The sequence below is a fragment of the Brienomyrus brachyistius genome, chromosome 1, assembly GCF_023856365.1.
Source record: "Brienomyrus brachyistius isolate T26 chromosome 1, BBRACH_0.4, whole genome shotgun sequence".
NCBI lineage: Eukaryota > Metazoa > Chordata > Actinopteri > Osteoglossiformes > Mormyridae > Brienomyrus > Brienomyrus brachyistius.
Genome location: NC_064533.1, coordinates 14484861 through 14497558, shown reverse-complemented (window position 1 = coordinate 14497558; position 12698 = coordinate 14484861). Strand labels below are relative to the sequence as shown.

Here is a 12698-nt window from a genome sequence, read left to right as displayed (position 1 = left end):
AGCCCCCTCCTTCAAAGGGTCTCCTGCTCATCCAATCGCAATTTTGTGCCATTTATTAACGAAATACCCTGGGGGGCTGGGGGGGGGGGGGGTCTTCTGGTCTTTCTGAGATAATGGTCCTCAGAGGGATTAAGTACAGATTCAACAGTAACTGAAAGGCTAAGTTATTCCATTTCATTTTAAAAATATGCAGTGTCACAGCAGCACAGAAGTCGTTTACGTACGTTATAGCTTCTTTTGAAAATTTTCCACTCAACTTTCAAGTCCAGATAATTATTTGTGCCGAAGTTTTGGTTCAGTCACCATTGTTAATTACCGTAGCAGTGATAGAACATGAATTGCGCTATTCGTTTTAATGGCATTTCCATTTGACTAATTGACCTTTTTTTTTTTTTTTTTTTAAAAAAAAAACACTTAATTGAACTTCCAATGAAGCTGGGAATGGAAGAAATTTTCCATGAAATAGATGCCGTCAGCATGCAGATTGAGAATTGCAGGTTTAAAGGGAAATGCCTCTTCCAGAGTTGCGGCATATTTCCAAAGCACCAGCATGTCATTATTCTGAATGATTTTGATTGACAAATGTCTCCATTTTCCTTTTTTCTACATGCTCTTAAGCTGTGACCCTCTGGTGTCCAATTCCATGCAGTCACCAAGATCCAGTCACAGATGCAGATGTAATCCCCAGCGACAGAAAAACATTTGGGTCACATGCCCCATGATCTTAACAAAAGCAACAATTTATCGGGATTTTAATTGGGGGGCATCTTTCATTTTATCTGTGGGATTGTTTTGGCGTGCAATCATCCTCTTTTATTTAAAGATTTTATCATCTTTTTTGATGAATATGCGCAGTTATAGCATCGATTAGCTCTACGTCCTTCAGATTTGTCACCTTGATGTGCAAGATATAGTTATTGAAATGACTGACAGATTACTCAGTCAAAGAAGTGTGTGTGATTTCTCTTTTATGACAATGGATTGTTTCTGCTCAGAACTGGAATGACTTTCCCATCTCTTCCTCATGGAACCCTTTCCTTACATTGATGAGTTATCACCCTACTCTATTATCAGGTAAAGTCTGTTGTTTCTTCATTGGTCTGTAGAACAGAAGACCTCCGACCCATCGCTCGCAGGTATCTACTGTGGACTGGTGAAAGTAAACAATATACAGTTATATAAATAAATAAACATACGAATAAACAAACAGCCTTTAGTGCGTCCCTCGCTCGGCACCTCCCTCTGCTTCAGCCTGAATAACCCAACCTGATGGTGCAATTTATTACGATCTGCCCTGAGAAGCAATATTGCACTTCAGTGAAAAAAGTTGCCATGGAAACATATAGATCATAGACACGTAGACAAGGATCTAAAGTGCACAGAAATGCTTAACCTCCAGTGGAAATTCCAGGGCAGTCACCGCATAAGAGTCTAGTGTTGTTATCAAACTGTATCATTGGTTATTCAGTTCATGCGCAAATATGATGAAATTACAATTATGGAATTCAAATTCTATAATTTCTGTTTGCCTCACCCACTACATAATATCCAGATATTCCGCAGGAACATGCGATTTTGCTGCATGATTTTCATTTTCACAAAGAAAATATTCCAAAAAATAACTTTGACAGTTTTTCATCATGCAGCTATAAAGCTTATATAACTTAATTGAAATTTTGAAGATGGATGCCGGTAAGCTGATTTGGGTTATATCAGTCTAAAGTTGGTCATATTGTTGTATTTTTTTCAGTGTAAGCCCTGCAGATCTGGCAGGTCGGTGTTCAGCACCTAAAAGTCGCTGTATCGTTCCGGAGCCAAAAGTAAGTTCCGGAATGTAAAATGGGTCCTTTGCTGCTTCTGGCTGTAGTGGCTACTCAACCCTACAAGTACAGAAGTTCAAACAAGCAGGCTTTGGGCCGTTTGTTTGCACTGAAGAAGCTCAGCTTAAGCACCTGCTTGAAGGAATGAGAGAGCTGCTCTAGGGAGTTGGGCAGGGGGCCCTCTTGTGTTTAAGCCCCTGACTTACAGATTGTATCATCTGAATGCATAATGCATTCAAATCAGCGACCAATGCTAATGCTAAGCGCTAATTATGTGCTGAGGCCCCATGTCTTCTGCCACTCTTACAGGACCCATTTTAGGAGCCAGAAGACAATTCCCGAATCTCTATCTACAGCTTCTCTGCCTTCGCCAGAGGACAGGCGGGGTCCTTGTAGCAGAGGAAGCCAACACGTCAGCTTGTTGACAAAAAATATCTTTAATCTGTTCATAAGGTGACGTCACATTCGTAACAAAGCATCGCCTTCTCGCTCGTGTCTCTGCTCCCTTTCATTTCCTGTCCTGCAGGAAATTGCCTCCCAGTTACCTGATAGCTTTCTGCACAGACGCAACTTATCTCCCCCTTGTTTTATTAAAGGGAGGTTTGTTTTGGGGCGCAGTGATGTGGAATGTTATTTAGACAAATGTAAATCAGGTGTCAGTTTCGCAGTAATATATATGACTTATAAGTACAACTCAACAGGATTTCCACGGGCATGGTTGCAATTAAAAACATTGGCACCGATCCTATGAAAATGTGAATGAATTGTACACTGATTCATTTCACAGGCTTGTAAATTAACGACATTGTTGCTGGTGATGTCTTCTTCGGCTCTGGATGTACACAGAGAACCCTATTGTACAAAGATACACAATACCCACAAAAGTAATGGAATGTGCATGTATCGTCTGATTTATAACTAGCTATTTCCTAGTCTTTTATTTACGTTAAATGTAATATTGTCTTTGCCTTGTCGGAGGAGAAGGATAACATAGAAACAAATCTCAAAGGGAAGTAGATGGGCTGGCAGTAACGCTGCATTGGATGTCTATGCTAATTTTAAGGATTTCTTCACTGTCAAATGTAGGAATAGCAAGCATCTGTTTTTGAAAATTGTTAATATGGTGATACACTGGGTATCCCAGAAGTCACGTTGTGAAGCGTAGAGTGTCGTGCGGATGGGATGCCAGGCAGCAGGGAGAACGAGGCCTGCAAGGGCTGCTATAGCAGCTGCCTTCTAACACCTTGGTGACAGGTGTCCAGCCCCGCCCCCACCCTGCCCCCACCCTGCCCCCACCCCCCGAGCTGCTCGAGCCGCTTAATTTCCAGCAGATCGATGCGGCCTCTCATCCACAGGAGGTGCCGCGGCTGCGAGGGTACGGCGGATTAACATGGCGGGGGGGGGGTTATCTGAACAAGACGCGTACCATTCAAAAGAGGCGCGTCAGCCCTTATCTGCCTGTGTGCGTCTTTCAGCAGGAGTGCGGTTGGGGGGGGGGGGCACAGGGGGGTGTCGCCCTGGGCCTTATCAGCATCTGTGGGACGCTATATAAAACGAGTCTGCTCCTGACAGGCACGTGCAGAGGGAACGGGGTCCTTCTCGCCGGATGATCAGATAGAACTTCATCCAAGCTTCATCAGAAGGGGCAGCTACACAGAGCAGTCAGCATGCAGCCGGCCATGATGATGTTTTCCAGTAAGTACTGGGCCAGGAGGGGGCTGTCGCTGGACTCGGCCATGTTTGACCAGCAGCACCTGCAAGAGCAAACCGTGAGTGTCTGCTTTTGCTACCCATTACTTCAAAGTCGCAATTTGATTGGCTGTTTCTATCGCCCTATGAACCAATCATTAAGTGCGATGCCGTTCGAGACTTTTTTTGAACCAAGCCTTCGATGTGAAATAAAGAGGTACTGTATTAAAGACTTTTTCGTGGAATAGCTGTTTTCCCAATTTGTGCAGTATAGTCGAGTATTTTATTGTGGTCCACTGAGGGGGCAGGCGGCTGTGTCTGTGTCTAAGCAGGAGTCCCAGAGCAGAGATCCCACACGTGAGCTTTGCAGAGCCTTGTTTAGGGTGAGCTGCTTGTCCATCTTCAAGAAGCGCAGATACCGAATATCTCCACAGGTCCACCCTAACCTGGGAGCAGTTTCCTGAAGAAATGCTATTCCTTTCAAAAAGTAGCTGACTATGACACAGTGGTGGGGGGGGGGGGAGTTAAATATGCAGAGGATGGGGTGGAGCTTGAGATTCACTCAGATGTTTCAGGTGCGAGGGCAGGGAGACTTGACTGAGTTGAAAACGCAGCATTTTCTTGGTCGGAAGCTAAGATGTACGAGTTCCGTAGTGGCAGTGACAGTTGGTGCTGCCTCTTTGTTTACAGTGTCAGTAAGTGTGCTGGTTGGGGGGGGGGACAGCATCTCAGTAGCCTGGGGTCCCACCTGTGTGTGGAGTTTCTGAATTTCTTATAGTGTGCAACTGGATTCAAGGATTATTGTCATTCATACAATACAAGTACATACACAATGAAGTACAATGAAATACTTGCTTGTTTACCTCCCTGCAGACTTAAATTATATATAGTAATAAATAACAATATAAAGCTATTAACAAATAATAACAAATAAATATATACAGTATATGTCCATGCAATATAGAGCAATGTGGAAAAGTCTAGGTGGTCAAACAATGTTTGAGCTGTTTTTCTGGGCAGTAAATGTATATTTGCTCAGACAAAAAAAAAACAATACATGCAAATTAACAGTAACAATAAAAATAAGAATTTCTTCTGTTCTCTGAAAAGTTACTGATATCATGTTGGATGGCTAGATGAACACCGCTTCAGCTCCATAACCTCTCCTCAGGGACACCCCAGCCAAATTTCACCACCAGCTCAAAGAACTTAATTACTTAAATAAGTCAACGAGGTACTGATTAGCCAAACATGGGGTGGTGTTTGAGTCAAAAAATACATGGATGTTTTGGATGGTAATTCCATATACTAGGGTGACTGTAGGGGAGGGTTTGAAAAGGCCAAGCTGACACCCTTTGACAGACAGAATATCATAGTTTTACACCAACATCAAGATCATTTAAACCTCATTGTGCAAGACTTGTGCACAGTACTTTATAATATGCTAAGAGTATACAATTACATACAAATAAGACAAGGTGCTGAGGTTTAAAGTGGCACTGTGGGAACGTGCGTGTGAGCGTGTGCCCTACGGCGGACCGTTGGCCCATCCAGGGTGCTCCCAGCAATGCAGGAGGGAGCTCTGGAATCTGGCACCACTGCTGAAGGGTTTGCAGGCTGAGTTACTGTGGTCTGCGTGTTTGTCCGGGGGGCTCAGGCTGTCGTCTGTCGCTCAGACCCGCAGACCCTCTTTCTCCCGCATCGAGGAGAAGCCCAGCGGGGCGGGCGAGCCGCAGGCTGAAGACACGGGCAAGACCGCCGTGGTGTTCACCCTCAAGAATGAGGTGGGCTGCCTGGTACGGGCCCTGCGCCTCTTTCAGGTGGGTGCCCCGTACGGGACGTGCACAGGGACACATCATCGGACTTGAGAGGCTGGACGGGGGAAGAAAAACATAGAAAGAGGAGCTACTTCACACTTGGGTCTTCATCATATTCTGGGAAGATGATAGACCAGTGTTTCTCAAACCAGTCCCTGGGGAGCCCCAGATGGTCCATGTTTTTGCTTGAGAGGGGGTCTCCAAGGGCTGGTGAGAGAAATACTGTGATAGGCAATATTACACGTCCCTTTCTCATGGAAATCTGTTCAGTTCTCCAGCAGGAGAATACAGAGTCCCTGTTGGACAGTTTGAGGAGGGAAGCTAAAAAAGTGGTTAGCCAGCTACATGACACTGTCTAAAGATGTTGCTATACATTTCAGCAACCTACAATGTTATGCATATAATTACGATATTTTGTGTGTTTTAAAGCCTGTCCTGTCCTTGCAGAACTGCCCTTATGTTTTAATTTACAGTTTATTTTTTATTTCATAGGGATTTTCATGGCACCTTTACGTGGCAAGTTTATGTTACTGTGCCTTTAAAAAAGTACCTTAGTGGGGTTTAGTGACAACAGTTTGGGGAAAGCAGCACATAAAGCAGCTCCCTTTCCCGAGTCCAGCTCCTTAACCATTGCGCCCCCTGATGCACGGGTTCATTATGACAAGAAGCGCAAAGCTTAAATCATTTGTGCAGCATTAGAACGAAAGGTCAATAACTGAACATTATCGACGGCGTGTTTCTGAAAAACTCTGAGTGCTTCAATCATTGTGCCATTGTGCCCAGAAAACAGCCCCCTTGAATTGAGGACAAGCTTTCTTCAGTGTCTTATTTCTGGAGTGCCTGTAAGGGGATGATTACGAGTGTGATTGTGTGTAATTTGCGAGAGCTACGGAAACACATAAGCCTCTTTCTGGAAAATCATAAAAAACTCATTGTCTCATCAGCTAAAATGCTTTTATACTTTGTATGCACTTGAAATCAAATAGGGTTTGTTGTGAAGTAGCTATATATAATCACCGTATTAAATTAGGGTATGAAGGCTATTTCTACAAGTGAAAGCTCGGTTCGGCATGGATGTGGGATAAAAACTCCTCTCTGGAGGGTTAAAAAACATTCACTAGAAATATGTAGCAAAGTCGAGCTTGCAGGCAGGAGCAGATCGGCGAGATACCAAGTAGGGTGAGGAAATATTATTGGCACCTGTGGGGTTTAATGGGCAGGTAATCTGAGCAGCAAACAAAATAAGCACTTCAACTGCAACCAAAAAATGAACGAAACAGAAGCCTCAGTCTGTCGCTCTCACACGTAAAGTGAGCTTTATACGACTAACTAACTAACTTCACTAACTGTAAACTGATTTTGGAGCTGAAATTCTCTTGTGCGGTAGCTAAATGGTGTCCCCTACAGGGCTCTGGGTTCGATTTCCACGCCTGGGGGCATGTGTGCTGTTTGCATGTTCTCACAATGTGCATCCCGTAGTGTGTGATTGTATTTGTGAGTTTGTGTGGGTGTCTGCCCCGTGATGGACTGGTGAACCCTGTCTTCTTGGGATAGGCTCCACCCCCACAACCCTGCACTGCATAAATAGTTATGAAAGATGCACAGATGGATGGATGGATGAATGGTACCTTCCTTCATAAATGCAAAAAAAAAAGATTATAATGTCTTTTAGCTTATCATCAACTTACTCACCTCTCAAAACTCAAGTTATTCTCAGCTAAAATGTAAATTACCGTAGCTGTATGTGTTGCGTCCCACAAATCAATCTTGCTTTCTGCACTTCCTGAGTTCTTGAAACTCGTGATGAAAAGCCAGTTTAACAGTGCAATGAAAATAAATCACAAACAGCCTGTAAAATTGAGATTCTGGATTGTTACAATGTTTGAAATGTTTCAGAAATAATATTGCAGTTCACTGGGAAACCACAGGTGGCAGTGTAGTCCATGTCTTTGTCTCCTTAAGGTATTTGAAACACATAGATTAAGCGTAAAAATAATAATATTACTTAAATTTCATTTAGAATTTGTCTCTCCAGCGGCATCGAGTGCTTTAACTAATGAACTTGCATAGGATTAGTTGTAACAGGATTGGCTAAGATGCCATGTTTTGTTTACCCCAGGAGAAGCATGTGAACCTGGTCCACATTGAGTCGCGTAAGTCCAAGCGCAGGCCATCCGAGGTGGAGATCTATGCTGACTGCAGCTGCAGCAGGCGTGAGTTTGGGGAGCTGGTGCAGCACCTGAAGCAGCACATCAGCATAATTTCTTTGGACCCCCCAGAGCAGATCTGGCTGGAGGAGGAAGGTAGGTCTTGGAGGCACCCCCCCCTCCACCATGCAGACACCTCGCTGCCATCGTAATCTTCTCTGCATCTCTAGCTGTCATGTACAGACCACACGCTGTCCTCACTGTCACGTATAGACCTCACTCTGTCCTCACTGTCACGTATAGACCTCACTCTGTCCTTACTGTCATGTACAGACCTCACACTGTCCTCACTTTCGCCACGCTGTCCTCAAGTTGTCCTCACTGTCCTCTGTCTCACACACAGCCTGCATTCTGTCCCCACTGTCCTCTGTGTCACACACAGCCTTCATTCTGTCCCCACTGTCCTCTGTGTCACACACAGCCTGCATTCTGTCCCCACTGTCCCCTGTGTCACACACAGCCTTCATTCTGTCCTCACTGTCCTCTGTGTCACACACAGGCTTCATTCTGTCCCCACTGTCCTCTGTGTCACACACAGCCTTCATTCTGTCCCCACTGTCCTCTGTGTCACACACAGCCTTCATTCTGTCCTCACTGTCCTCTGTGTCACACACAGGCTTCATTCTGTACCCACTGTCCTCTGTGTCACACACAGCCTTCATTCTGTCCTCACTGTCCTCTGTGTCACACACAGCCTTCATTCTGTCCCCACTGTCCTCAATGTCAGATATAGTCTTCATGCTATCCTCGCCATTACAGTCTGTCTGCTGACCATATTACATTGCACATCAGTTTGGCCTGTGAGATCCTCATCTGTTAATTTAATTATCGTTTATGAAATTAAAAAGCTACTTCAATATCTCATATAATTGACATGATGTTACTTTCCCAGCCATAATTCTCATAAGGAGGTTATTTTATGCACTCGGATTGCTAGCCGGTTTCATTATAACACTGGTGTCTTCCTTTCTGCTTCCTGGGGTCCGAATCACCTTGTGATCTCATCATCTCCATTGGAGTCGTGTGGTGTCTGGTTTAATTTGCTGTTTTATATGATTCCTGAAAGTGAGCAGGGAAAAAAGCAAACTTTGAACAGTGAGCTGGATGGGGGGCCCTTCTTGTTCACCTCTTGTTCAGCTACAGGGGTGTCTGGGAGGCTCATTAAATCAAGGAGGCTTATTTCTAAGCATTTGTTTTCAGTTTTTGGCATGATACAAAGTGGAAACAGACCCCTTTGGGTATAACGAAGAACCTTTAAGGTTAATCGACTTCGTACAAACAAATCCAGCACTTCCTGTTTCCTCTTCTTTCTCCTCCAGCTCAGCAGAGCTTTTCCAACGATCTCATTATATTTCTGTATTATTCAGTGATTCGGATGGACAGAACATAGGCACAGTGCTAAACAGTGTTCCTACTAATAAACATAACCCACATTTTTGCCTTCATATACTGGTAAAATGTTTCATATAACTGTGTCCCACAAAGCAGGGAGGTTGGGGCTATGACTGGGTCTTATCCTCTCGTGGCAGCAGAACTGGATGGAGTTCCATGGTTCCCCAGGAAGATCTCTGAGCTGGACCAGTGCTCCCACAGGGTGCTAATGTACGGCTCGGAATTGGATGCCGACCACCCGGTAAGGTAGCATGGGGGTCGGTAAGCATACCATCTTCTTTGTCATTTTGTTGACGTTCTTCACAGTCAGTGTGAACCTTCAATACGCTATCAGACTGCACATTACCAAAACTGATTCCCCTTCCAATGGGAGGGGCTGAATTTTAACTTTGTCTGACATGTTTCCTGATACACATGTATGCAAAATAATGGTAATCAAAGACGGAGAATTAGAGTGTCACCCTGTATGGTGATTGCAGTGTGAAAAATTGAACCATTATTTATAAACAAGTACAGATGCTCCTCTACTTACAAATGAGATACGTTCTGAACAGCAGTTGAAATGTTTGTTATTCGACATTGTTTTAAGGGTATACGCAAGTACAAAGAAGTAGGATGCTGGGAGTACGCTACGCTATGCTGGTGTGCGGCGGGAGTAGCGGCCAGAAGTCGTACTAGGCGGGATTGGCGTACAGAAAAAAAAAAATTGATGTTGCGGACAGGAAACAGGAGCCCAACAAACACAATTTGGACTTACAATCCTCTTCGTGCGTATATCTGAAAGTTCGTAAGTAGAAAGTTCGTAAGTAGAGGAGCGTCTTTACGGTCATCCATCAACTTACGTCCAAGTCATGTTCGATTCTGTGTCTCACAGGAGCCTTCATAAAATTTATCAAGAAACATTTGAAGCAGACATAGTGGACATTAGTGGACATATCATACCCCGCGTGCGGCATGTGGCAAGAACCAAAATAAATTGATTGCGCTGCCACTACAGAAGTTAAGATGAATGTATGTGATATTGCATCTTATGTCATGACCTCTTCCATATAATGATCAGTATACGTCCAGACTGACCTACATTCTCAGTTCCGGGCAAAACCGAGACAAAAGTCGATTTTACCTGTATATAGCAATAACTGAACAATGTGGTCCAGGAAAATCTTATTGCATTCATGTAATGTGGTGAACTGAACAAGCTTAAATGTGTCTTTGGACTGACTGACAATGATCCTGGTATTTTCTCTGTTTCCTGTCTTTAACATGAGAAACTTGACGATCACTCATCCACTGTCGCCGATGAGCTCATTTGCTGAAAATAACGAAGTGCTGTTTACCTTTCGGGTAGCTAGAGAGATACTTAAACTCTGACAAAATGTGGTGAGACATGTAAAATAAGTCATCGGAGTACGGGAGAAAAATATCCTTTTTTAGTTTTGCAGAAACCAAAAGCAAAACCAAAAAGAAAACAAAACGATGAATTTTTGTACAGAATAAACCATCTCTCGCGTTCTCTTTGTCTCCCATATTACCCCAATATGGATTTTTTTATATGTTTGTATATAATCCATATTATATACAATGTTTTGCTATTATATAACATAATGTTTGGCTGTATACGTGACGTTTTGGAGGAATTGTGAGGATTAATGAAGAGAATCAGTTGAATAGGCCACTTTTTTTTGTGGGGGTTGGGGTGTGGAGGCTGTACACTCCTCACCCAGGTGCTAAAAGGAGACATGCAGCTTCAGTCTGTGTTTACAGGGCTCTCATGAAGAGGTTCGCTGAGAGCAGACGATTATCCGCCTCGCGGTGGGCTGCTTCACATCACCCCTCGGCACACAGGTGGAAGCGAACCATCACTGAAGGCGGAACGGGATTTCACACACTTGTGTGATCCATAAACTGAATTGTGTTTGCATCGCGAGCGTGGAAAAGCAGAGGATTTTTTCGCCAAAGCGTGTACAGACATACGGATGCAGAAAGATCAGGATAAACAGTGTCTTGTGTCCTGAACATCCTTGTCTTCTGTAATTGATCAGTTGTGGACATTGGATAATGAATAATGTCCAGCTTTGACCTGGGACTGGTTTGCCACTCAGTGTGTAATTTGTCTCCAGTAAAGCTGCACACCTCCTATGGCCCAGATGAGACTCTGAGCTCCGGGAGCTGTGGAGCTCACGCTGTGGCATGTGACGACCCTCTTTCCTCTGTTTCAGGGCTTTAAGGACACAGTTTACCGCCAACGGAGGAAATATTTTGTGGAGGTGGCCATGAACTACAAGTTGTGAGTAGAACATCTGCTTCGCTAAGCGTATGTTCCCGCTTTCTCCTGACACGACATGCCACTCACTGCAGGTCTTCACAAGATGCCTAATTTTGCCGTAGTTAGACAGCGCGCAGCTGTAGAGAGACTCTTTCATCAAAACGCCAGGAGAGTCATGTCGAAAATGCAATAAACTCGTGAATGCCAGCATCTCCCGCTCGGTGCTTTACTCCAGCCCAGGTGTTGTACTCAGTGTGGGACTGTTTGGATGGATAAGGTTATCAGCAGTGTCGTCTCACACGTCTCCCCGTTCAGTATCCAGGATTCGGCCTAAGGGTTGGGCTGCCAAGATGGACGCCCACTGCAGTGTGGCAGGACACAGGCCCAACTTGTTAGCTTCATTGCTAACATGCGGTTATTTTTTGCTTCAGTGCCTCTTAACCGTTTTAAACAGTTGATAAGAAAGTTATAAACCTGCCCTAAATTTAGCTTTTAATCTTATATCCAGTGTCTTAAATTCAGTGCAGTTTAATAAAAAAGACATCTCTCGGTAAACTGAATAGCGTGCAAAGAATATGAAAATGCAGAATACTCATTCAAAATCATTTGAGTAATTCCATTTATATTAATTAGACATTTTTCCTGGGATAAATTTTGTGAAATTGCAGAGAATGTTTCTATTGTTCAGATTTACCAAGCAATTAACATACTTTCAGCACCAAATTCCGCTAATAATATTGTGCTAATTACTGGTGGATAACGGATCAAAAGGCTGTTTTAACTCATATTGGGCAGCCACCTCCACTCCCATCACCCCACCTTTGAAAAAAATGAAACAAATGCATAACCCCAGAGACCTGATGCGTCCATCTGAATCTTGGAAGACTGTAGTTTTCTGCCTGTGTTGTTGTTCTTGTTGTTGTTGTTGTCGTGTGTGTGTGTGTGTGTGTGTGTGTTCCTGCCAGCTAGCCATAGCAAAGCACACACATTTGATAGATGAACACATGAATATCTCTGCTAACACAGCAAATGCTTCTTTTTCATCTTCTCTTTCCCTCTACCACTGTGTCTCATAAATACATTTATATAAGTACAATGTTGGAGAGATTTAGCAGTTTCCCTTGAGTGTTTATGAAAGTTATCAATGAAAATTATGTTTTCACGTTTTATATAAGGAATCCAGAAATTACATACACGTGTTAAATGAGGTAGTTAACTGGAGAGTCCATTTTCTAATTATCTAATTAAGTATAATTAAATTGTCATTTGGTTGGAGAGCGCATAATTAAAGCCTCTTAGATCAATGATTAAAAAGACCAAACTCAAATAGCTTATGCAAAGATGTGAGCCTACCAATATGTCTGCGTACCCATCATTGCAGAAGATTGAAAGTGGGGGAGGTTTCTGGGCTGAGAAGTACCCAGAGCCTCCAGAGGACATTTTCACACAGCCTAGATCATAGAAAATGAGCTCCATTTTGGGCTTGCTTTGATTTGTGCATTGTAGG

The 12698-nt window shown here is 43.6% G+C and overlaps 1 protein-coding gene across 1 annotated transcript in view; it reads left to right on the top strand.

Moving 5' to 3' along the window:
* The first annotated feature begins 125 nt into the window (after positions 1-125).
* tph2 (tryptophan hydroxylase 2 (tryptophan 5-monooxygenase)) overlaps positions 126-12698 on the top strand; it is a 32070-nt gene continuing 19497 nt past the window's right edge. The window contains exons 1-8 of the mRNA XM_048975404.1: positions 126-1074; positions 1751-1820; positions 2130-2273; positions 3393-3589; positions 5186-5329; positions 7446-7629; positions 9063-9166; positions 11145-11212. Coding sequence (XP_048831361.1) covers positions 3488-3589; positions 5186-5329; positions 7446-7629; positions 9063-9166; positions 11145-11212 — 602 coding nt within the window. The 5' untranslated portion in view covers positions 126-1074; positions 1751-1820; positions 2130-2273; positions 3393-3487. The remainder of the gene's footprint in view (positions 1075-1750; positions 1821-2129; positions 2274-3392; positions 3590-5185; positions 5330-7445; positions 7630-9062; positions 9167-11144; positions 11213-12698) is intronic.